Source organism: Alexandromys fortis, unplaced genomic scaffold, assembly GCF_014885135.2.
Source record: "Alexandromys fortis isolate MF-2015 unplaced genomic scaffold, M_Fortis_MF-2015_v1.1 scaffold_2_1_26212458, whole genome shotgun sequence".
In the NCBI taxonomy this organism is placed as follows: Eukaryota; Metazoa; Chordata; class Mammalia; order Rodentia; family Cricetidae; genus Alexandromys; species Alexandromys fortis.
The window spans coordinates 14,707,558-14,731,227 of NW_026067930.1; the positions used below are offsets into that span (position 1 = coordinate 14,707,558).

At 51.6% G+C, this 23,670-nt stretch overlaps 2 protein-coding genes across 2 annotated transcripts; one reads left to right on the forward strand and one right to left on the reverse strand.

The window, feature by feature from the left end:
- Positions 1 to 11,856: 11,856 nt before the first annotated feature.
- Trib1 (tribbles pseudokinase 1) lies at positions 11,857 to 19,357 on the reverse strand. Its single transcript, XM_050145220.1, has 3 exons — positions 18,377 to 19,357; positions 16,103 to 16,395; positions 11,857 to 13,685 (listed from the first exon to the last, which is right to left on the reverse strand). Exons 1-3 carry the CDS (start codon positions 18,734 to 18,736, stop codon positions 13,220 to 13,222), a joined length of 1,119 nt encoding a protein of 372 aa, XP_050001177.1. The 5' UTR covers positions 18,737 to 19,357; the 3' UTR covers positions 11,857 to 13,219.
- A 128-nt stretch (positions 19,358 to 19,485) lies between these two features.
- LOC126503498 (uncharacterized) lies at positions 19,486 to 20,560 on the forward strand. Its single transcript, XM_050145218.1, has 3 exons — positions 19,486 to 19,560; positions 19,612 to 19,968; positions 20,114 to 20,560. Exons 1-3 carry the CDS (start codon positions 19,486 to 19,488, stop codon positions 20,432 to 20,434), a joined length of 753 nt encoding a protein of 250 aa, XP_050001175.1. The 3' UTR covers positions 20,435 to 20,560.
- Positions 20,561 to 23,670: the final 3,110 nt, after the last annotated feature.

Below are 23,670 nucleotides of genomic sequence, written 5' to 3' on the forward strand. Positions count from 1 at the left end.
AGAGGCCAGCCTGATCTACAGAGCGAGTTCCAGGACAGCCAGGGCTATACTGAGAAACCCTGTCTAGAGGAAAAAAACAAACAAACAAACAAACAAACAAACAAACAAACAAATAAGTCATTGTAGTGGTTCTGATTTGGGGTGTGCCTTATGTCACGTGGTTTTTTTAAAGGCCTTTCATAGATAAGGAAACAGAGGCATAGGGAGATTTTAAATTTCCTGTCAGGCTTCACTAGGGAGCTTCAGACCTGGAATTCCTGCCTAGAGATTCCAGCTCCAGACATTTGCTCTTCAGAAAAGCTGCCTCTGCTTGTGTGCCCCAGGGTATCACCTGTGGATGCCAGTTGGATCCTTCCAACTCTCAGGCCCAGTAGGGTTAAGGCGCCCACAGGGGACTCCAGGTGAGACTAGATTGCACAGGACTTGGAGCTGACACAACGACTCTCTCTACCTGCAGAGCGGTTGAAAGGCTCCCCTCTGGAGTGCGGAGGAATGTTCTAACTGGCCCAAGCGCTGGATTTTACTCTGGTCACCCCTCCAGGGCTCCGCCCACTGCTGGGCAGATGGCCTGTCCAGTAACTCTGCTAGTCCCCAGCTTGATAGGACGAAACGGATATGCCTGCGTCCAGGCCGTCAGCACCACTTCAGGAAGCAGAGTGGGGATGAAGCCAAGGGCATGCTGAGCCAGCACAGACTGCTCAGAGTGTTCCAGCAGAAGGCTGGGGAAGGAGCCTGGAGGTTGGTCATGTGCACCCAGGCCTCCCACTGAGCAAATGGGAAAGTCAGGTTCAGACAAGGGAGGTGGTTTGCCTCCTCCTCAGACTCCTGCCATTGCGTTTTGGGACACAGGAAGATGCTAGCCTTGGAAAGCCACACCCCTGCCTGTGTAACAAGTCACTTAGCATCCAAGTCTTTTTTTTTTTTCTGTTGTTCTCAGAGTGGCCTTGACCTCACTAGAGTCTCAGATACCCAGAAATCCTCCTGCCTCCAGCCTCGTGAGTACTGGGATTACAAGCATGCGCCAGCACACCTGGGTATCAGCCAAGTCTTCCATCCCGTCTCCCTGTAGAAAGGAGGTGATGATAGTCTGGAGGAGGCCACCAATCCTGCTCCAGTGGCTGTCATTGCAATAATTCCTCTTTACGTGGTACCCTAGCTGGTGTGTTCCAAGTGGTCCGGGTTTCAGGATTTAGCTCCTCTCTGCTGAGACGAAGCCTCTGTTCCAAAGTGGGCCTTTTCCCAGGCTGCTGGAGGTTCCCAGGCCAGCGGCAGCGCCAGCCTCACCCAGGAGCTGGCTGGAAATGCAGAGAGAGGATCAACTGCCACCCAACCCTGATGAACAGGCTCTGCCTCCCGACAAGCACCCCACCCCACCCCTGAGAAGCCATACTCATCACTTTTTCCTTCCTTCCCTTCTTCCTTTCCTTTTTACCTTGTTGTTGTTGTTGTTTTCAGAGAAAGGGTTTCTCTGTGTAGACTCGTCTGTCCTGGAACTCGCTCTGTAGACCAGGCTGACCTCAAACTCAGAGATCCACTTGACTCTGCCTCCTAGTGCTGGGATTAAAGGCTTGTGCCACCACCACCTTTCCTTTTATTTTTATTTCTTTACTTTAAAAGGCAGGGAGAGGTCCTAGCCATGTTGCTCAAACCGGTCTCAAATTCTGGGGCTTAAGTAAGGCATAATGGCTAACATACCCTTGTTATTCCAGCATTCAAGGGACTCCTGCAGCAAAATGACCCCAAGTTCAAGGCCAGCTGGGGCTACCTGTCAGGAACACAACAAACCAAAAATCCAAGGCTAGCTCTGATGGGAGAGTATTTACCCAGCACACACAGAGCCCTAGCTTGCCCCTGCCACTACATGAGCCTCTTGTGCCAACATTGGGAAGCAGGAGGAAGGGTCATTCTGCTATATTGTTTTTTGGTTGTTTGTTTGTTTTTCAAGACAGGGTTTCTCTATGTAACAGCCCTATCTGTCCTGGAACTAGCTCTTATAGACCAGGCTGGCCTCGAACTCAAAGAAATCCACCTGCCTTTGCCTCCCAAGTGCTGGGATTAAAAGGGTGCACCACCACCACCCAGATATATTGGGAATTTTAAGGCCAATCTGGGCTAGAGACCCTGTCAAGAAAGAAAGAAAGAAAGAAAGAAAGAAAGAAAGAAAGAAAGAAAGAAAGAAAGAAAGAAAGAAAGAAAGAAAGAAAGGAAGGAAGGAAGGAGGAGGAGGAGGAGGAGGAGGAGGAGGAGGAGGANGAGGAGAAGGAGAAGAAGAAGAAGAAGAAGAAGAAGAAGAAGAAGAAGAAGAAGAAGAAGAAGAAGAAGAAGAAGAAGAAGAAGAAACGAAAGAAAGAGAGAGAGAAGGAAAGAAGGAAAGACAGACAGGAACACGTAGGGTTCAAGAAATCCCCATGCCTCAGCCTGTGAAGCAATGGGAACTACAGGCCATGGGCATGTACATCAATGTACAGTTGTATTAGAAGGGATGCTTGGCTTTGGCCTGTTATTTTATTGGCAACATGGGCCAAACACTTTTTTTTTTACCATTTGGAAAATATATCATGAATTCTTATTGCCCATCTCACAGATAAGAAGGCTGAGGCAGGTGGCAGAAAGTAATAGCGGCATACTCCAAACTGTGGGCCTCTGTAACCCCAGGCTTCTCTGCCTCCGTAGAGCCTGGGGTTGTGATAAGTCTGAACCCCCACTCTCCTGGTTTGCTCAATGTCTTTGCTTTTGAATCAGGCACCAACTGGGAGTTGGGGACTTCAAGTCTCCTTCTGCCAGTGGAGGGGCATGTCCTGACACAAGAGAGGTGCTGGTGGCTGCGTGAATTCGGAAGAGCCAGAGGCACAGCTAATGTCAACAGGCAGCCTGCACAGCTGTGGGTCGCGGTGACCAGTGGGCTCTGCTTCCTGCCACAGCCATCCTTCCAAGCTGATGAAGACAGCCAGCGCTCCAGCTCTGACACCCTTCGAGCCTGGGAGGGAGGAGGGCAGCCACAGTCCTCATCACCACACGCCATTGTAGGGGTGAGGCCACGACAGCTGCAGGGAGCGTTGAAATTGTTGAAGGCTGCAGAGCCCATAAGTGTGTATCTGGGGTTCAAGTCCAGGTCTGCTTGTCTTCCAACCTTGGCTTTTCCCATCTCCCTGGGACTCTGAATTTTGAGCCTGCCTGCTGTTGAGAGACCTGGACTGCAGAATCCTTCCAGGTACAGCCCTGCAAGGGAGGTTGTCACTCTTGGGGACCAGCCACTTTGCATGACTTTTCTAGGTCGTGAGGCAGCTAGGGACAGATCTGGGATTTAAAACCCACATTCTCTCTGTCTCTCTAACCCCCCAAAAAAACAAGTAATTTCTTTATTTCCAACTTCAGGGACGTCAGGTGCCCCGCCCCCAACACACCTCTTCAGAGACCTCGACACTCCATATAGGTAGACTGACCTGGCAGGACTTTGAAAGCTGATAAAATATGAAAATATGGCTGATCAGGGGTTTAGAGCCCTTGTTGTTCAACTCCCAGAATCCACATGGTAGCCCACAACCACCCGTAACTCCAGTTCCAGGAACTTCCCTCTTCTGGCCTCCACAGGCACCAGGCACGCATGACATGTGGTAAACATACACACACGCAGGCAAAAGAATGGCACGTATAAATTTAAATATGTAAATCTAAAAAAGATAAACATGAAAATGGACATGTACTCAAAGAGAGAATCCATTCTCATGAGACCCTTCATATTCTGGTCCTTGTTATTTGCTCTGTGGTGTTGAATAAATTCCTTGAGCTCTCTGGTCTAACATTTACCCGTAAAGTGAGGTTGACCAGGATCCATACCGCACAGAATTAAATGAACCGTGCTTTAAAAATACACCTTTATTCCCAGTTCTTGGGAGGCAGAGACGGTGGATCTCTGTGAGTTCAAGGCCAGCCAGGAACATGTCAAGACCCTGTCTCAAGGAACAAAATGAAACAAATTGCCTCCAGCCATGCTGGACAGCGTTCTCACAGTCGTGTGGATTCCGTCAGTAACAGACAATCCAGCAGGGTGTTGAGGACAGACTAAGTGTTTGGGGACTGTCTGGGAAGTGTCACCCAAAATGCACTTCCCCATTGCAGAAGTGGAAATTACATCAGTCACTGACGGCTCAGAAAGCAATTCTACCTTCAGCGATTGAGAAAGGAAATTGCAGCCAGGCAGGACACGACGACGCGACTGTACACACTTGTAATCTCAACACTCAGGAGGCCTAGCCAGGAGGGCATTGAGATTTCAAGGCCAGCCAGAACTACTTAGTGAATTTTTTTTTTTTTTTTTTTTGGTTTTTTGAGACAGGGTTTCTCTGTGGTTTTGGAGCCTGTCCTAAAACTAGCTCCCATAGACCAGGCTGGTCTCGAACTCACAGAGATCCGCCTGCCTCTGCCTCCCGAGTGCTGGGATTAAAGGCGTGCGCCACCATTGCCGGGCTACTTAGTGGATTCTTACAGCTACAGCGTCTTTGTCAGATCTGTGAAAGAAAGAAGGGGGTGGGAAGGAAGGGAGGGATACGGGGGGGGGGGGGGGGGGGGGGGGGGGGGGAGAGGGGGGGGGGGGGGGGGGGGGGGGGGGGGGGGGGGGGGGGGGGGGGGGGGGGCGGGGAGAAGAAAACAAAGAGGAGAGGGGAGAAAAGAGAGAAAGGGAGAGGGGAGGAGAGGGAGGGAGGAAGATGGGGAGAACAGAAGGACATACACGAGTTGAGCTTTGACTGGCTTCACCAGTTGGATGTCTCCTTTCTTCAATCCTAAAACCTGGAGTGGGCTCTGCGATGCCTCACCTCCCAGGGACACAGCAAGCCCTCGAACTGGAGTCACGATGAGAAATGCCTTTGAGAGCAAATCCTCAGACCCCTTCCTCTATGAGCCAAAGCCAAGTCTGCTCTCGGGTCACACCAGCCTCTGCCAGCTAACCAGGCAGGAATGAGAGAGTGAGTGTGCACTGGGGCTGGACACCAAAGCCACCATAGCCAGGGCTGGGCCAGGGCAGGAGTGTGGTGACTAGAGGAGGACACGGGGAGTCATTACCACAGTCACCGATACAAAGGTCAGACCAAAGGCTTCTGACAGAGTGAAAGGAGGTGCCACCTCGATTGTCTTTAGTCCCATTCTAGAAGGTCAGCCCGCTGATGACCCACCAGCCTTTGGGAGAGCCTCGGTGTCGCTCCAAAGCAGTTGGTGCTCGGCTATGACTTCTAGGCCTCAAGCCTTGGCTTCTGCTGGCTGAAAACAGGGCGAGTGTGAGCCAAACCTCTTCTTTATTGTTTGTTTGCCTGTTTCTTTGAGATAGGGTCTCATTTCTGTAGCTCTGAAGTCATTATGTAGACCAGAACTCATTATGTAGACCAGCCTGGCCTAGAACTCACAGAGATCCCTCTACCTCTGCCTCGCTCAGCTCTCCAGGTTGGCCTTGAATTTGTAGTAGTCCTTCCGGGCTTTGAACTCCTGTCCTGACCTCCCAAGGCGTTGGGATTACCAGCCTATGCCACCAGGCCTGGCTCAGACTATTTGCCGTTCATTATTACTAGTGTGTGCTTTTTCTCAGTTCCAGATACCATACTGTCTTGTTTACAAAGTTGTCTCCCAGCTTTGACAACGGAAGCAGCGCATCTCACTGAGGGACCCGGGTGTACTCTCATCAAATAGATACAGTGCTGTGTGACTCTAGAATAATGCAAGGCAGGTGGCCTTAACCACACACACACACACACAGAGAGAGAGAGAGAGAGAGAGAGAGAGAGAGAGAGAGAGAGAGAGAGAGAGAGAGAGAGTGAGTGTACTGGGAGCAACCACTAGCAAATTCACGTGAAGTACTTAGCTGGATTTTTAGAATGCCAAGGGCTTGTCATGGACCCACACCCACTAGTACTAGCCCAGTGTATTGTACACTGTGGCACAGAGAAGCCAACAAAGACCACCAGCAAAAAATGACTGCTCAAACAAAAAGGGTGGGGGAGGGGTATGTGGTCTTGCTAGTCTAGCAAGTCAGAACCAACCAGGAAAGGCCAGGGCAGAAAAGGACAGAGCTCTCCATCCCGGTGAGCCTGACATCTCACCTATGTGGCTGTGAGACTCCAGCCACTCACTCTTTAGCCTGTGTCTCATGCCTTGCAACAGGGTCTCCAAGGAGATGAACTGGGACCTTCCATAAACATCTGGCAAATAGACAAGCAAATAGGGGTGATTCTTAATTCTGATGCTTCTGTTGCCTCCTCCTCTTCCTCTGCTCTTGCTCCTCCTCTCCCACCCCTACCCCCTCTTCTTTATCTTACTTCTATTTTTGATGTGTATGGAGGATATTCGTGCGTGTGAGCCTGCAGGCGCGCAGACCTATGTATGTTCAACATCCTCCTCCATCACTCTTCACCTTCTTGTATTGAGACAGGTCTGTTGCTAAACCTGAAGCTCGTGGTTTTGGCCAGGCTGGCCATTGAGCTCCACGATCCTCTTGTCTCTATCCCACATTACTGGGGTTACAGGAATGCACACCATACTTGACTCCTTTTTTGAACATAGGGGCTGTGGATTCAAACGCAGGCAAGTATGCTTGTATACTGAGTGCTCTAACCCAGCGAGCCATCTTCCCCACTCTTTGTATCCATATGTGTTTGTTTACGTACAGGCATGTGTAAATTGGTTCTTCCCTTTCCCTACCTTGTTTTTGTTTGGTTGGTTTAGTGTTCTTTGGCGTGCTGTTGTTATTGTTGTTTGAGACAGGTTTTCACAGGGTAGCCCTTACTGGCCTATCACTTGTTCCCTCATCCAGCCGGGCCTCACACTGACAGAGAGTTGCCTGCTTCTGCTTCCCAGGTGCTTGGGTTAAGTTCCACCTCCCAAGTGCTAGGATTTCGGGGCAGTACTCCACATCCATACCCCACCTTGTTTTACGGGAAGAATTAATTGTTCTCCTGTTTCTACCACTGTCCTCCAGGCTAGTCTGCGCAGAAGCCTCTCAGAGGTTCTCCAGCCCTGCCTCCCATCTTGCCATGGGAGATGACAGTATCTGGGATCTGGTGCTGGTTCTGGAGCTCAAACTTGAGTCACAGGACCTTGGAAGATGGTGTTTTTACCATGAAGCCATTTCCTCGCGACCCCCCTCCTCTACCATTTTTCTTATTTTGGAAGCAGGGTCTCATGAGTCCCAAGCTGTCCTTGAACTCCTTATATACCACAGATGCTCTTGAACTTCTGAGTGTTGGGTTGATAGACATGTATCACCAAGCTCTGCTGGTGCAGTACTGGGGCATCCAACCCGAGGGCTCATGCTTGCTAGGCACAGAGCTTTCTCCCCCGCCACCCCCCTCCCCTCCCCCCTCCCGCTTCCAGGAACTATGAAGTCACTGCAACTGAGACCATTAAGGAATGAGCTGAAGGCTCTAGCACTCGTTCCCAGGGATTGGTGCTGGGATCTTCCCCCTTTTGCTTGCTTGTTTGTTTACTTTCTGGGAGGAGTGGATGATTAACTATGAATTCGTCCTCCCTTTCCCAGCCAAAGCCGTGTTGAAAAGCCAATTCCATCACCTCCATTGCTACAACACCTTTCCTCATCTGGGAGGAAATTAGGCAAGAAAACCAGCACACTGCCTGGGTCCGGCTCTGCGAGGAGTCACAGGGCTGTTCCCACAGCTGCTCCGGCAAGGATGGTGCAGGACCTGCTTCCGCAGAATCACAAAACAACAGCAGAAGGGACCAAAGAAATCAAACAACGTCACTTCTGCTTAAAAGACAACAGGAACGGCAAACTGTTCGGACGTGGGATGAGGCCGTGCTTCCAAGATCTCTACTTTTGTGGTTCTGTGACTCGGAGGTCCACTAGGCTCCGAGCTGCTGGAGGGTCTCCATCCATCCATTTATCTCTTGGTCTACCCACTTCTCCCACGACCGCCCCCTTATCCATTCACCCTTCACTTCTCATCCATGACATTTGACCTTTCCCTTCAGTTGGCACTGTGCTAAGTGACAGAAAAGAGCATGGCTTCAGCAGTCACTAGCACTGAGTCTCAGCCACATTCTCCTAAGGTTCACCACAGTGTCTAGCTTTGGCTAGGTATAGGACATGCTTGTTGGGTTAATGGTGGAGCCCTCATTTTTTGTTAATGTTTCTGTGTTTGTTGACTAATATAACAGATCATTTTTGAAGATATAGATGGGTCTGAGGACTCTGCATTTGAGTTACTTGTTTCCCAAAACACCTTTCTTTGGCACTTGTTACCAGGAGCCAGTACGGCAGTATGCAGGCTGAGAACACTAGGCATGGAGTCTACAGGGCCAAGTGCATATCCTCGCTAGGAGCTGGCTCATCTTGAGCAGCTACTGGGAGACACTTGAGCCTTCATTTTCTCAAGCATAAGACGGGGAAATATTTGACTTGCCTAGGTCACGAAAGGAGGGGACCTTCTAGAAGGATGCGGTGAACCAAAGTGAGGTGAAAGAAGAAAACTTCTAGAAATTCCGGGTGTAACGGCACACACGTGTGAGCCCCAGCCTTCACAGGGCTGAGGCAGGAGGACTGAGCTCAGGGTCAGCCTCTAGATAGTATTAGAGTATAGTGTTCCGATCCACTCAAATGTCCAACGTGTAAGGGACACAAGAGAAACTAAACGTGAGTGACCCCCACTCATGGCACCCTTCTCTCAGCCAGCTGGGAGCCAGCACCCCTGCCCTGGTCGGTTCTCAGGAGATTAAATGTGTGTGTCCGTGGTATCGCACATCAGCCTGGCCAATCCTGACCCACATTTCTCCCCATCCAATACATGTAACAACAGTACAAAGGGGTGTTGTAACCTTAATTGCTTGCAGTGTTTTGAAATCCTCAGATTAAAGCGAGGGAAGTCCAAAGTATTCACTCTGTGTGTGCCCAAGCTGTTGCACCAAGCCGGCCTGGGTTCACTGGAGCAGGAAGACATTGCAGCACGGGTTCTGTGGTTCTCCGGGAACTCGGGGTTGAAGGTCCTGTTCGCAGAGGCCAGGACCAACCCTTCTACCAGTTTCGTTTTGGGTTTGGTGAATTTTTTTTACTCTGGGAGGTTGAGTCAAGGGTCTCACGTAGCTCAGACTGGCCTCAGACTCTGCGTGTGTAGCAGAGGCTGGCCTTGAACTCCTGATCCTCTTGCCTCAGCCTCCCAAGTGCTGGGATTAGAGGAATGCACCACCACAGTTGGCCAGCCCACCAGCCATTTGCTCTTTTCCCACACGGCTTCTGACTTGGTGTGCTCTCTCTGTTCTTTGTGGTTCCTGAGTCACATGGCCCGCACTATAATGACTCTGATACCACGGGTCTGCTTTTCTAAGCTACCTCCAGCTGAATGTCAGCAAAGGACAGAGAAAAAAAAAAAAGCCACCTGGCACTTGCGCCAGGTTTCTCCTGTGGGCCCAGAGCTGGCAGTTAGACTTCGTGGTTCCGTTTAGTTAAAATTTTATCTCTTCAGAAAACCAGTCTCTCTAGGACTATCCAAGGTCAAGCGGTCACCCTAAACACACACACAAAGGAGCAACACCGAAGGGACTCCTCAGGCTGTGGTTGTGTATTTATACACCCACATATATGTACACACGTGTGTACATTAACAGTAATTAAACGGAAAGGTCATGAATTTGAGGAGAGGGACACGAGAGGAATTGGGGCATAACAAGGGGTAGAAATGATGTAAATATAGTATTCATATATAAAATTCTCAAAAGAAGAGGTTTTTATTTAAAAAAAAATGTTATCTCGTGAACCAGGCATGGTAGCCCACACTGTAATCCCGGCATTTGGGAAGCTGCGGCAGGGCTGGGTTTGAAAGCAGCCTGGGTTACAATAGTAGCGCCCTGTCTCAAACATGTGAATAACTAAAAAAAAAAGAAGAAGAAAGGGTATAATCAGTAGTGGGTGCCTTGGGAACCAGCGTCAGGCAGGGATGGACAGAGCCTGAGGGCACCCATGTCTTGTCTTAGGTGCTAAATCTGACTTTCTCTGAGGATTCACTGTACATGGGGTATGGTGGCTCGCACAGCACTTACAGGACAATTTACAGTAAGGTCAGTTCCCTTCTCTCACCAGGTGGATGCTGGGCTGGGAATCAGATTAAGGTTGTCAGGCTTGGTAGCAGGCAGGCATTTTCCAAGAGTCATTTCCCCAGCCCTGAGGCTTTGCTTACTTTCTAAAACGTCTTTATTAACTTTGGGGACTTTCATAGTTGTCTTGCGTGTATTTGATCATATTCGCCTCCTACTCCTTCCCCTCTTCCTAGATCTACCATCAGTGCCTTCCCGATGCTCTCCCAACTTTCTTATAGCCCAGATTGCAGTTTGTGCTGTCCACGGGCATGGGGCCCCAGCCATCAGTAGGGCCTCAGCTTGGGGAGGAGACGTGTGAGCCCCTCCCGCCTCCTTGCTCGCTCAGTTTTAATCAGTCTGATTTGCTTTGTTTAAAGGAGATTTCAAAGACGCAGTGACTGACGCTAAGAACCTAGCTCAGCCATCTTTTTCTAATTCCGTGACCCCGGCCCATGTTTTCTAAGTTTTTCCTTGTTTTCATATTTATACTTACAGAGTGGGCAGAAATGCCATCATTATTCTTATTATAATTGGGTCTAAAGTTGGAGGGGCAAGTGTCTTCTGGAACCTACATGACCCTTTATCAATATGAACGGAAGGTGATGGGATTCTGTTGGGGACCCTGTTGTGAGGGTATCTGGAGCTTTTCTCTAATTTTCCATTTCCCTAACCTAAAACACCAAAAGCCAGAGAATTCTTTTCGTTTTTTTTTTTTTTTTTTTTTTTTTTTTTTTTTTTTTTTTGTGACACCCTTGCTATATAGTCCAGGCTGGTCTTGAACTCTTGGCTTGCCTGTCTCAGCTTCCCAAAGTATTGGGATGACAAGACAGATGTCAATCGTCCATGCGTGTCAAAAGCCAGCCAGTCCTTCAACCCCAAAATCCATGTTATGGTCCCTCCAAAGCTTCCAACCCAGCTCACAGCACCCACAAACCGCATTCCGCACCTGAGTCCTGCCCACTAAAGCACACACGCTCAACGACACACACAAAAGGCAGATTCCAGGCAGGCATATTGGCACGTGCCTTTAATCTGAGTTCAAGGCCAGCTCAGTCAGCACAGCAAATTACCTGTCAAAGAGGACTACTGTCAAAACAAACAAACAAACAAACAAACAAACAAAAACCCAAACCACTCTCCTGTCTTCTGTGAGACACTAAGCCCCTGAAGTCAACCGCCCTGTCTTTGTTGCCCCGGAACAGCTCCAGGAGTCAGAGTGCCTACAAAGGAGACTCACCACAGTTCTTTACGAAACCAGATTTATTAAAAGTTCTCTACAAGTCAGCAACAGTGTGCCACTATCACCTTTCCACATGCTCACAGGACACCTAGTGTTTCCAGCTGTCCAGGCGAATGCCCGGGCCAGGCCCGAGTCCTCAGCCAGGGATCACAGATACAAGAGCTGGGCCACCCCAACCGAGGCCTGTCCCTGCTCCTCCCAAGTCCCACCATCCTGTCAAGGTCATATTGAACAGGCAGGCATTCACATTTCACGTGGCTCTGGACACACAGGTTCCTCAGACAGACACAAACGACAAGACGAGCCTTGGAGCTGAACGACAACAACTGGACATATGTATAAAAGGTAAAATGTATATACAAATATAAAGTACACGGTACGTGAGGTATACACGGCATTCTCACAATGTTAGTAGTCTGCCTAGGCATAGCCCTTGAAGACGCCTGCCTGCTTCTGGGCCATTTCTCGAAATACAGTAATTCTGTTACCCGTTTAACCGCCTGGCGTCAGCACTGTCCCAGACAGTGACTGCTATTTCATCTGTATTTTTTTTTTTTTTTTGCTTTGTTTTTTAATGCTGCGACTTCCGGCAGCTTCCCCGGAGAAGTTTGGTTTCTTGCAGGGAGTTAAGTGTTCATCTCCAGAAGCATTCAGGCCGAGGTTGGGTTCCCACCTGTGGAAGCCGAAGCAGGGGATTTCCGGTAGGCAGTTAGAAGCCAGAATTTGCATCGGAAGAACGTTAAAGTCCTTTCCGGCTGCGTCTTCGAGGTTCACTGTGTCACGCCAGAGACAGCATCAGGATGGAGTCACAAGCCACACAACACACGAGGTCCAAAGAGCCCATGGGAAACTGAAGACCCTGGATGCCAGAGACCCAGCATACTCATGGGACAGCGGTGTCCAGTTTCGTTCTGAATATTAGTCTGACAAGCTTCCAAAGACTGTCTCAAATTCTCTTTCTTTGAAGCCCAAAGATGGTTCACACATGCTCCAGAGAACAGGGTGGGAATCTCCTCACCCCTGTCCTCAGACACAAAACGTTCCACCCCGAGATGGTCTTGGGGTGAGGCATAAAGCTGAATGCTGTGTTCAACGAGCGTCTCAAGAGCTAACAGATACCAAGGGATCAAATTAATTTTTTAAAAAAAAACATTGCTGTCTGACTGAGCTCCGAGGGTTCTGAAACAGCCAGGGGTTTGAACCTCCCAATATTTTTCCACACTTAGCTGGTGAGTGCTTTCATGGCTGCCCAGGACAGGTTCCAAGGTGTGGGGGGGAGGGGCGCAATATTATTGCATAGGCGGTCTTAGCAAACGCTGGGGGGGGGGGGGGGGGGGGGGGGGAGTCTGGATTCAGGCAGGCTCCGGAGCTTCTCAGTCTGTTCCAACATTGGAGCAGTCAGAGGAGAGTGTACAGCAAGGGCGAGGGTAAAAAGAAAACAGAAAAGCTTCTGGTCAGAGAAACTGCAGCAGCAAGTAGAACCTTCAAAGACAAGTTCAAAGGTGGCAGGTTTGTCGCCCGGACCGATCAGCCACCTTGTTAAAATGCCACTGTGTGATGTGCTTCCTTTCCCATTCAAATGCTCAAGTTCATCACCCCTGACCACGTGGGATGGCCATACTCTTCCATCAGCTTCCAAACATCGGACTCTCTCGTATCCGAGGCTGGGACAGGCGTGACGGTTCATCGAGAAGAGGACACCTCTGCAGAGCAACTAATCTGAGTGAGTTCTGCTCAAATGAAGTCACTCGGCCCAGAGAGGCAGCACCACACTGAGCCCCATGGGGACAATTGTGCTCCGTCCCCAAATCTGGCTGGCACCATGTAAGAGGGCCTGCCCGTCATTAGAAATGGAAATGCCATGTGTGAGAATTATGAGGTTTCTGAGGTTTTTTTGGGGGGAGGGGGTTAGCAGAAGAAGGAACTAATGTCACTGTCCTCCTGGTACTCGGGAACGATCTGGTCTGAAGTTCCTATTTCTGAGTCAATATACCCTGGTTCCAAGACATACTCGAACCAGGGATGGAGTAAGATCTCGGGAGCTGTGAGTCTCTCAGAAGGTTCTCGTCTCAGGAGGCTGCGGATGAGGCACCTGGCTTTCGGGGAAACATGCTCGGGAATGCAGAACTGTCCACGGCGGATTTTGGAGAAAAGGGCACTCGGGTCTGAGTCATGAAAGGGGTATCGTCCAACCAAAAGTGTATAGAGCATCACCCCAAGGCTCCAAACATCGGCCGCCTTTCCAGAGTAGGTCCCAGTAGTGTTGAGGATCTCGGGGCTCACATAGGCTGGGCAGCCATGTTTGTCTGAGAGCGCATCGTCTTCCCCCTTGATTATGTGTGTATCTTCCAGACTTTCCAGTCTAAGCTGGGTTCTGTGGGAGACGGAAATGGAGTGATTATTTTCAGATCAGCTGCCCCGGGAAAACAAGGCCTTCCCAATAACAGTGCCCAGAGGCACTAACAGCCAAGGCCGCAGGAATGTCATTTACCCCTTCATCTAGTAAGCGTTGGCCTGCAAGCATCCAAGACTAGCGATTTCACAAACCAATACAAACTGCAATAAATATTTGCAAAGTATTGAGAGCGCCCGGGGCGGAGGGGTATGATGCAAAGTCGCCAAATAATATTCATGATGCTAGAGCTTGTGAGAGATATCCTAATAGGGTTACGCAACTGACAAAGTTCACATTGCAGAACGGAGAGCTGGTTTCAGGGGAAGACCGGCATGTTCTACAAAAGCTGTCAGGGAAGAACAAGTGTCTGTAGCCTCCTTCCTTAGGTAGGGCCTATGTATCCTATAGGTCACTAGTTTCTCACCGCGACACTGACTGCCCAGGCTGGTGACACTACTGCCCACACTAAGAAAATTTTGCTCACCTGAGTCCTATCTGCAATAACTATAGTGGGGAAAAGGCAAGGAAATGCTTGGCTGCGTTTTGGGGGCTGTTTCCCTGTAAAGAACACTTAGCCAAGACAGAAATTATGGGGAGAAACACAAGAGGCTGACGGATCTGAGGAGTACGGGGCCCCTGAAACAACCCAGCGCTGCAGATCAATGTACACTTTATCCAATACGAGAGTCTCTGTTGAAGAAGACATTGGAGGATGTGAAGGAAAACACAGAAACCAAGACTAAACCGGGAAGAAACTGTAGTCTAGAAGACCTCTGGCCAAAGGACCGCTTAGGAAGCTGCAGGTGCCTCCGCATATAGAACCAGCCACCCACATCTCCTGGGTTCCCCCACAGCCACACGTGGGACACCTCTAATATCCGGTGCCTGCTTCTCGGAGAAAGAGGCCTCTTTCAGTAATTCACTTGTTGTGAAGTTACACACAGGCGTTTGGTCAATTCCTTTTCCTCTCAAAGGTCTGGTGGTTTCTTTCTTTCTTTCTTTCTTTCTTTCTTTCTTTCTTTCTTTCTTTCTTTTTTTTCTTTTCCAGCCTTCCTGTTCCCTGGAGTGTAGCATACATGTGCTAACTTCGGTGTGTCCTCAGCATGACCTCCCTGTTATGTAAAATACCCATTGGTTCTGTAAACGGAAAATATGACTCAACCCACACTGTCTGCCCCTGATTGGCTCCTGTAGTACTAAAACCCTGCACCTGTGCTGGTTACATGAATAGCGTCAGCCTGCCGTTGCTTAACCCTCGGGTTACCAAACCCTATGCCCATGACACTGGCCTGTGCAATGCAGATTTCAAAAGCCAGTGAGGAGGTGTGCAGCACATGTTTCAAAAAAAAAGAGACATCACTATTATCAAAGAAGCACGTTCCAGGAACTGGACACTTCTTCACAGCAAACAGTTTGCTTCTCTTTGCCAATCAGGATGTTTCAATAGTTAGTGCGAGGTCAGATACAAATGCATGCTTGGAGGACTTCAGCTTGGGCTTTTTAGGGGGCCCTGGAGCTAAAGGTAAAAGTGAACAGGTAGGGTTAAGTCCTGTGTAACTAACTATATTCAACAAAGTAACTCACCACCACAGGACAATTCTACAGTTCCCATCTTCCTACCACAGATGTAGTATGTCTACAGAATGGAGCATACAGTCTGTCTCACATAGGTCCCGAAATTCTCTTGGTGAAACCTCCACTTCAAATCTCAATGTCTCCCCAGTCCCTTATCAGGCACATCTTGTCCTTGATGAGGTAAGCCAAGAACTATATTTAGCAGGGCATGCTAGCCAACTTCCATTTATTATTCAATGTGGTTATTTTCTGAAGATGGAGCTGATGCGATTACTAAAAACTCACCAGAGAATGAGAACAAACTATTACGGGGTATGGGGGTGGGGGGCAGGCTGAAATAGAGCAGGAACGCAGTGTGGTAGGGACGGCTGGAATCCTGCAAACACAAGAGCCTAACTAGCTCTGCAATGCCTTCTAGGCACACAAGAGCCACTTGCTGGAAGCAAGGACTTGACCACCTTTAGGAGTATTTTCTTTCCCCCCCAGAAGACTGACCTTTCTGACAAAGGGAAATAAGCCTGCGCCTGGGACAGAAGTAGGAAGGGCATTTGGTCAACAACTGCAGTATCCACAAAAGCACCGGGGTGTCTCTAGGCTTCACTACACTCCATCCACCAAACAGAGCAGATGATAAACCAAGACTGACCACGAATTTCCAGAAGCAGAACTTAAATGCTAAACCAGGAAGACCCAAGCCCTTGAGTTTGGCTGGCTCACACCTAACTGTATGACCTGTATCTTTGGTTTTTGTTGTTTTTTTGTTTTGGTTTGGTTTGGTTTGGTTCCAAAAGGCCACAGGAGGTGCTGTGGCAGCTGCTCACCTCTCCTCTGTGGAGAAGACAAATTTCCTAAGCTTCAGGTCCCCCAGAACGATGGCCGACTGGTGGCAGTGGGCAACAGCAGAAACAATCTGCTTGAAGAGTCGAGCAGCCTCCTCTTCCCGAAGCCTTTTCCGGCTCCGCACATAGGAGTGCATGTCCCCAAAGTCCTTCTCAAAGAAGACATAGGCCTTGCTCTCCCCGAGGACCACCTCCACGATGCCAGTGATGTTTTGGTGGGTTGGCAGCTGGATGTAGGGCCTGATTTTGTCCTGGTAGTGTTTAATTGGAAACACCTGCAGAGAGAACGCAGTCTGTTTAGGGAGGGCCGGAAAGTCAGGAGCTGCCCCCCCAAGTCCTATATGAAGCTGGATTGAAGCTCTCAACCTTTGGATAGTCCATTCTCTCTGCCTCCTATGCAGCTCCTCTGCTATAATCTTTTTTTTTTTTTTTTTTTTTTTTTGGTTTTTCGAGATGTTTCTCTGTGGCTTTGGAGCCTGTCCTGGAACTAGCTCTGTAGATCAGGCTGGTCTCGAACTCACAGAGATCCGACTGCCTCTGCCTGGGCATTAAAGGCGTGCGCCACCATCGCCCGGCTATAATAATCTTAAAACCAGTCACACCTCGGGATCTTCCAAAGCCTGATGTCTTTTGGGGGACTGTCAGTTCCTGGGAGTCAAGGCCAGCTCCCTGATATGGCTCCTTCCTACCAGATAAGGCTGTCAGCAGTCAAGGGAATGGACCCCAGCACCCCTAAGGGTGAAAAGCAGCGGTTAAACTGCACATGTGTCCCCGGCAAACCCAGAAGGCTCAGCACAGCACAGTCAAGGAATGTGGTGACTTTGCAGCCTCCAAGGGGAAGCAGGGGCAGCAAACATGCAGAGCTGTCATTAGTCAGAAGGAACTGATGACTGGGAGAGACTGACACGGCAGCCTTAAGCAACCTGCTTATGGCTGTGACTCAGGTGGAAGCAGCCTGGAGTTACCTTCTCACAGGAGGGGATGGGCACCTCTGAAAGGCCGTTCCTCATGTTTGTTTACACGCCCCCCCCTACTTGCCCCACCCCCAGAACGGGTAGCAAATCCTCTAAGAAGCTGCAGGCTGGTCTCTTTAAGGACCTTTTGTTCAGTCCGGTTACTCATATCCTAGACGCAACTGGAAATGGTGACACACGGGCTGTCACCATCTGGATCCAGCTATCATCTGCTCGGAGGAACTGGAAGGGGTTGCACAATGACCCAGACCTACCCCACCTCTGAGGTGGCTGCTCTGGTACCAACTGGGGTGGGGGGGATCCCTTTGCTGTCCTCTCCTCCTGCCCCATCCACCCTCTCTTGAAACTGCTCTCATCCACCAAGAAGAGTTTCTTTCTCTGGGCTTAACCATCCATCTGAGATTTCATGCGGGTGGACAGTAGGTGGCAGCAGCAAGCGGGGAGGGGGGAGTTCAGGTGAGTTACTGAAAACCCAGGAGCTGCTTTAACTCCCGGGAAATGAAAGGAGTCGGTGGGGCTCTGGGTGGGCCGGAGGTGTGAGTGTCCGGCTCACAAAGCGCAGGATGCGCAAGCCGTCCTCGTGTACCCGCTCGCTCTCCAGGAGAGCCGGATCGTCCCGTCTCGTGTTGTATTCCTCCTAATGTTGCAATGAAAATTGCCGGCCCCAAACTAAAGAGAGTCCTTGAGAGCTTTTCGGCGCTCCTCCGCGGGCCAGAAGCCCCTCCCAAGCTTAAGGCCCCCACCCACCGCTCCCTGGGATGGGCTGTATTCTGGCCCCAGCGGGAGTTCAAGCCACAATTCCCTGGGTAAAAGCCCCACACCGTCTAAGCACAGCCTGTGTCCGTGAACCTCCGGCAAAGAGCTTGTCAATTGCTCCAAGCCCCAAGGAGGCACCCACTGCAGGGCGTCCTTCCAGGACAGGGGGAGGAGGTGGGGGGGGGGGATGAGAGCAGGGCAATGGCATGGCCCAGGAATCCACTGCAATTCCAGACTTAAATGGAACGCCACGCGCTAGCAACTCTGAGCGCCAAAGAAAAGAACAGAGATAAAAGAACTGAACCCTGCACTTCCTCTAGACCGCCGAACCCTCACCCTAACACTCCACAGGAAACCCCTCAACCTCCAAAAAGACGAAGCTGACCAAAATCCCTCCTTCTCAGACTCAACGCCCGTGTCTGCTCTGCCAAACCCAAGCGCTGGCCGGAGCGTGATCCGGGTGGGCAGGAACCCAAGCACTTCTGTAGACCACCCAGGCCCGCAACCCCCGCCCCAGGATGCTTACCTTGCAGCGCAACTCGCGGCCGGTGTGGACGCACAGCGCCCGGGACACATGCTCGCGCTCAGCTAGGGGCAGCAGCAGGTAGTCGGCGATGCGGCTGGGCCCTGGTGCGCTCGCACAGCTGCCGCCGGTCCCCTGCGCGGAGGGCGGAGGCTGCGGACTGCAGGGCGAGCCCGGGGGACTGAGGTAGTCTGGGGGGCTCGAGCACTCAGAAAGGCGCGGACACTTGGCCGCCACGGCCGCCGCGTCGTCCGCGTCCAGCAGCCGTTTGGCCGGGGTAGCCCGGGCAGCGGGGAATAGTAGAGCCGGACCCCGGGGCTGCGAGGCGCCGCTGAGTGCAAAGCGCACGGGACCGACCCGCATCGCGGCCCTGGCCGGAGCGGCCCCGGCTTTGTAAATCCCCGGATCCGCGCTGCGACTTCTTCCAGCCCTCGGGATGGAGTTTGCAGATGGAGCTTGGGTCGGCCCCCAAGAGGAGCAAAACGAGAGCCGTTCCTGTAAACTGGCGTTGCACACGAGGACCACGCTGGCCACGCGTCCGAGAGTGGGAAGCTGCGTGGGGTCTCCAGACCCCCGCAAGCACCAGGTCTGGGCGCCTCGCTGGCGGCGGGGGCCGCTATTGTTGCCGAGACTGTGGATAGTCCGGGACGTGGAGGCGGCCCGAGTTCCCGGGTGCTGAGCCTTGAGGACAGGATTCCGCAGGCACGGCGGCTTCCCAGAGCAAACGCACTTCCCAAAGCAATTAGTCTTGAGTAAAAGCCGGCACAACTTTTCCGCGCCGCTCGGGATCCTGCGCGCTTCTGGGCTCCGGGCGTGTGAGCGAGCGAGACGCGCTCAGAGAGAGTGACTGAATATGAGTGTGTGCGCTGCACTGATCCTGGCCAGTGCACTCCTTCTCCTTTTCCTCCACCTCCTCCGCCTCCCGGTGACTCACGCTGTATACTCACACACACACACACACACACACACACACACACACACACACACTCACAGGCCGGGCTGTGTAAACAGTTGGGAAGCCGGGTTGTGCAATGAGGTGGCTGCGACGACTCCGGCCCCGTCGCCCGGCTCACAGTCACCGGAGAGGAGGGAGGAGACTTGGGGGAGGGGTAATGGAGTTGGAAGCCGGGACAGTGGGGGTGGCCGGAGGCCTGGGGATGCTCCCGACAGCGCGCGCCTGGGCGCAGGTGGGAACGTCCTGGGCCGTCTTGGGCGCGCGCACACGCCCCACGGGCTAGGCTGGGCAGCAGGCGGCGCGCACCCAACCGCAAGCCCGCGGGCTCCGCGCTGGTAGCCGAAGGAGGGGGCGGAGGAAACGCTCCCGTGACGTCAGGGTCCCGGGGAAGTGGGCGGGAGGGGCGGGGGCGAAAAGACTGCTGATTGGCGCGCGCGCATCATTCACACAACACAATGGATCGCGAGCTCCCGGCCGGCGCGCGCACCTCGGGACTCCGCACCGGCAGCTGGCTACTACCCAGCGGTCACGCCTTTACTCCGGTGGGACCTCCCCGCGGCTTTACACTTGGGGAGCTCCCGGTGGAGCTGTGGGCGCCGCCGAGTCGCGGCTACAGCCGGAGGAAGGGGCGAGAGGAAAGGTGATGAATTCCATTATCAGTCATTCACCCCCCCACGCGGTAGTTCCGGGGAAGACCTGTGCGTGGTAGTGAATGTGGCTTTTTTTTTTCTTTTCCTGCCTCCTCCCAGCTCTAATCCCCAGCGTCTGTTCGCTTCCACAAATAGAACCTTCTGTTGGATGAAATAAAAGCAAACACTGGGCCTTCTGCTCTGCCTCCACCTCCACGCCCCTCCCGCGCCTGCCGCCCGCCCGGATTGCACGGAAATAGCTTCTCCAGGCTCCTGGGCCGCCCCTTCGCGGTGACTCGCAGAAAGAGCTTTCTGAGCTCCGGCCGGTGGGAAACAAAGGATGTGGGGAACTGGCGGAAGGGGCCCACGTGGCAGCCGCCAGATTCCTGTCCCCTCCCACCTCCGTACACGCCCCAGGGTCTAGGATGCTGGTGCGGTCCAGGGTATTGGGGACATTCTATCCACAGCCAGGGATAGATACTACCTGCACCCGGACAAGGTCGTGTGTGTGCGTTCTTGCAGCATGAGTTGGGTGCTCTTGAAACTAGTTCTGGAAACAGCTTGCAATCACACTTTGTGTTGTTACGTTTTGTGTGTGTGTGTGTGTGTGTGTGTGTGTGTGTGTGTGTGTGTGTGTGTTGGGTTTTTCCCCCCTCTTTCGCAAACCAGGTCAGTTTGGAGTCCCTGGATCCTCACTCAACATAGATACCTATTATCAAAGTCCTTTCTTGTACTTATGCTGAACAATTAATTTTCTAAAACCAGGTCAAGCCCAAGAATAAATCCTTTTCATTATTAATTCTCCAGCCATTCGATAGACGCTAATTAAGCATCTCCAAGGGCTAGACGCTGGGGATTAGAAGATTTAGATTGAAACCGTAATGTTGATTGGCATCAGTTGCGGCCTGGGGGTAGGGGTCCGGGGTCCTGTGCTTAGCACTTTGCACAGGTTGCCGCACTTTAAGGCTCGCTTAAAAGGGTTACATTTTGCCCCATTTGATGAAGAAACGAAATCCTAAGAACTCAACCTCCTTGCTGTGTCTCCTTCAAACTCTATACGTTTCCTGAGCCTCCTGCCAAGGCTAAGTGAAGCCCTCGTGCTTATTGTGTGCTCAGCGGAGTCTCGGAAGAGACTACAGTTTGCGGGGGGGGGGGGGGGGGGGGGGGGGGGGGGGGGGGGGGGGGGGGGGGGGGGGGGGGGGGGGGGGGGGAACCACTGGGGAGGCCTCCGTCTGCAACGCGCTGGACTGGGGATTAGTCCAGAGGCGCAGAGGAGAGCTATGAACTAACTTCGGCCACAAGGGGCAGGGAAGCGCAGAAGGGCAGGGCAGCTCCCAGGAAGGCAGGGAGCTGGCTCTTCTTCACAGGTTGTTGGAAGCAGGTCTGTTTAAGAAGTTTCTCTAGACCACCTGAGGTTTTCTACCTGCCCAGATTCTCTCCTGAGCTGCCAGCTGGGCGTCTGTTACTGGATGGTAAACCCAGTACGGTTCTGGGTATTTTAACCGAATGTTGTACATTTACAGCTCCACTGACCACCACTGTCCCATGACACCTCAGCTAAACATGTGTGCCCTCCTACCCTGCTCGATTCCCTGGGAGTCGCTCCTCTTGCCCAGTGGGAGCCTCTGGAAGACCATGCTGAGGTGGGAGGCAGAGGAGAGTTACCTGGAGACATACTTCCCTGGCTTGGGGTGTCCAGCTATAGCAGTCTGTCTGGTGATGATCCCCCCTCATCCACCCTTCTCTTTGAGACTGGATTTTCCTCCCTGGTTGCTGTAAGGGCATATCAAAAGCTCTTTTGGAAACTGCCTTGGCTAAGAAGGTCACGCTGTGACCTTCTCTGGAGGTCACATCCAGTGACCCTACAGGAGAAAGGATAATAATGCCCGGGTCTTCTTGCCAGGGCCTGAACCACCTCTACATTTCTATTTTCCAAGCTCGGAACTGGAGGCAACCGAAGCCTTCTTAGATTGTGGTGAGCCCAGCTATTCCTGCCCCATCCACCTCCTTCTCTGCCTTCCACTTCCTGTGTTCTGCTTCTCCTTTCCAAACAAATACCTCCTGGGGAGTGCAGCCCTCTGCAGGGGCCCAGCTCACTGCAAGGATTCTGGCTCCTGGGATTAGGTGACACCACCTTGTCCTCCAGTCCTAGGGTGACAGCAACTTCCGGATGTTAAATTCTGAGTCACCTAGGCAGTGTGCTTTGTTCTTTTTTTATTCCTGCTTTTCCAATACCTTTGGAATCCGTTCCCCCATATTAAATTCTTTCTACTAAACTTGTTGACCTGAGTTCTGCTTCCTTGTGTAGTCCCTCCTCTGCCTGTCCCCAGTTTGGTGCAAGGCTGTATACTGGATTCCTGCAGTGAGCTTCTGAAACCATCCTGTCAGCCCATGGCAAATACCTACTATGTGTCAGAGTACCTACTAGATGCTGGGGTTACAGGCATACAGAAGGTAAAGCTGCCCTCTGCTCCCTTAATCTAGTTCTGTTTTCTTTGGCACAACTATAAAGGAACTCTTGAGACTTGAACCTGATCACATCAGGCAGGTCCTGGCCTCACACTGAAGGACTCACAGAGAAGATGCACACCCCCACACTGGGAAAGCAGACCTTCATTCAGGTCCTGCTTCATTCTCAAGACTGCCTTTCTGATCTCCTGGTCTCTTGTCCTGCCCACGCCAGGTCCTGGCAGGGCCCCAACACACCTGCCAGTTCACACCTCTGCCCAGCTCCCCATAATGTTCCCTCCCACCTGAATCTTGCTTCTCCCTCTGCCACGTGAATGGGCTCTCACTCGGCCTGCAGTGCACCTGTGTTTCCCCAGCACCCGCAGGGAGGGGTGAATGGCATCCAAGTGCAACCAAGTTGCATCTTCTGTGACCCTTTCCACTGGGCTGTACTCCCAGGAAAGAGAGGTCCAGACCTTACTCACTCTAGTCCCAGGTCAAGGTCTGTCTCACAAGAGGGGTTCACCAAGTTCCCCTGCAATGAGGGTCACCCACAAGGACTGCAGGCGGTAAGAGACTGTTTAAAAACCCCACATTTGGGCAGAGACAGGGCTGGAAACTTCACGACACATTTCAGAGTCCAACCCAGGGCCCTTGAAGACGGTAGGCTATAGGTGGCCCAAGAAAGCAGGAATTTAAGCTTTGAAGCTATGTGTGCAGGGATGGACACACGGACCACTGGCGAGCCTGCCATCAGGAAGGACAAGAGCAAGGGACAGAGGTTGTCTTGGTTTTGGTCCTGGGTCTTTCTTTGCGCCAAGTCTGGATTGAACTTCCTGCTTCTCGGGCACCGAGCCTACAAGCCAACTGCCTTTCTGTACCTTGCTCGCCTCACCTGTGAAAGGGTATAAGAAAGACTTGCTTTTCTTTCCCTGCCAAGAAACAGATTGAAGCATAGAAAGTGCTTTGGGGTAGTTGACTTTTACATGAATGTGAGGTGACCAGGATTAGGAAGGCTTGCCATAGGCCAGAATTCAAAGGCTTTTCTATAAAAACCCAAGACAATGAATAAAACGTATTAGTCAATAGGATGCAAGCAGGAAGTAATTCTTCCCGGCTAAATGGTGATGTTGGCTCTATAACAATGCCTACCACATGGTGCTACTGGCCAGTGTCTCTGGTACATTGGCAATGTGAGTTAGAACCCAGGCTCATCACTGATTTGGGGTGTGGGTGTGAGCACATGCCCTGCATGGCCCCAGCAA

Coding starts and splice junctions, on each gene's coding strand:
- Trib1 (XM_050145220.1), bottom strand. CDS start 18,736: ATGCGGGTCGGTCCCGTGCGCTTTGCACTCAGCGGCGCCTCGCAGCCC. Junction 16,396..18,376: donor GCCGCGAGTTGCGCTGCAAG/GTAAGCATCCTG, acceptor TTCTCTCTGCAG/GTGTTTCCAATTAAACACTA. Junction 13,686..16,102: donor GTCTTCTCCACAGAGGAGAG/GTGAGCAGCTGC, acceptor CGTCTCCCACAG/AACCCAGCTTAGACTGGAAA.
- LOC126503498 (XM_050145218.1), top strand. CDS start 19,486: ATGGAGTTGGAAGCCGGGACAGTGGGGGTGGCCGGAGGCCTGGGGATG. Junction 19,561..19,611: donor CAGCGCGCGCCTGGGCGCAG/GTGGGAACGTCC, acceptor CCCACGGGCTAG/GCTGGGCAGCAGGCGGCGCG. Junction 19,969..20,113: donor AGGAAGGGGCGAGAGGAAAG/GTGATGAATTCC, acceptor TTCCACAAATAG/AACCTTCTGTTGGATGAAAT.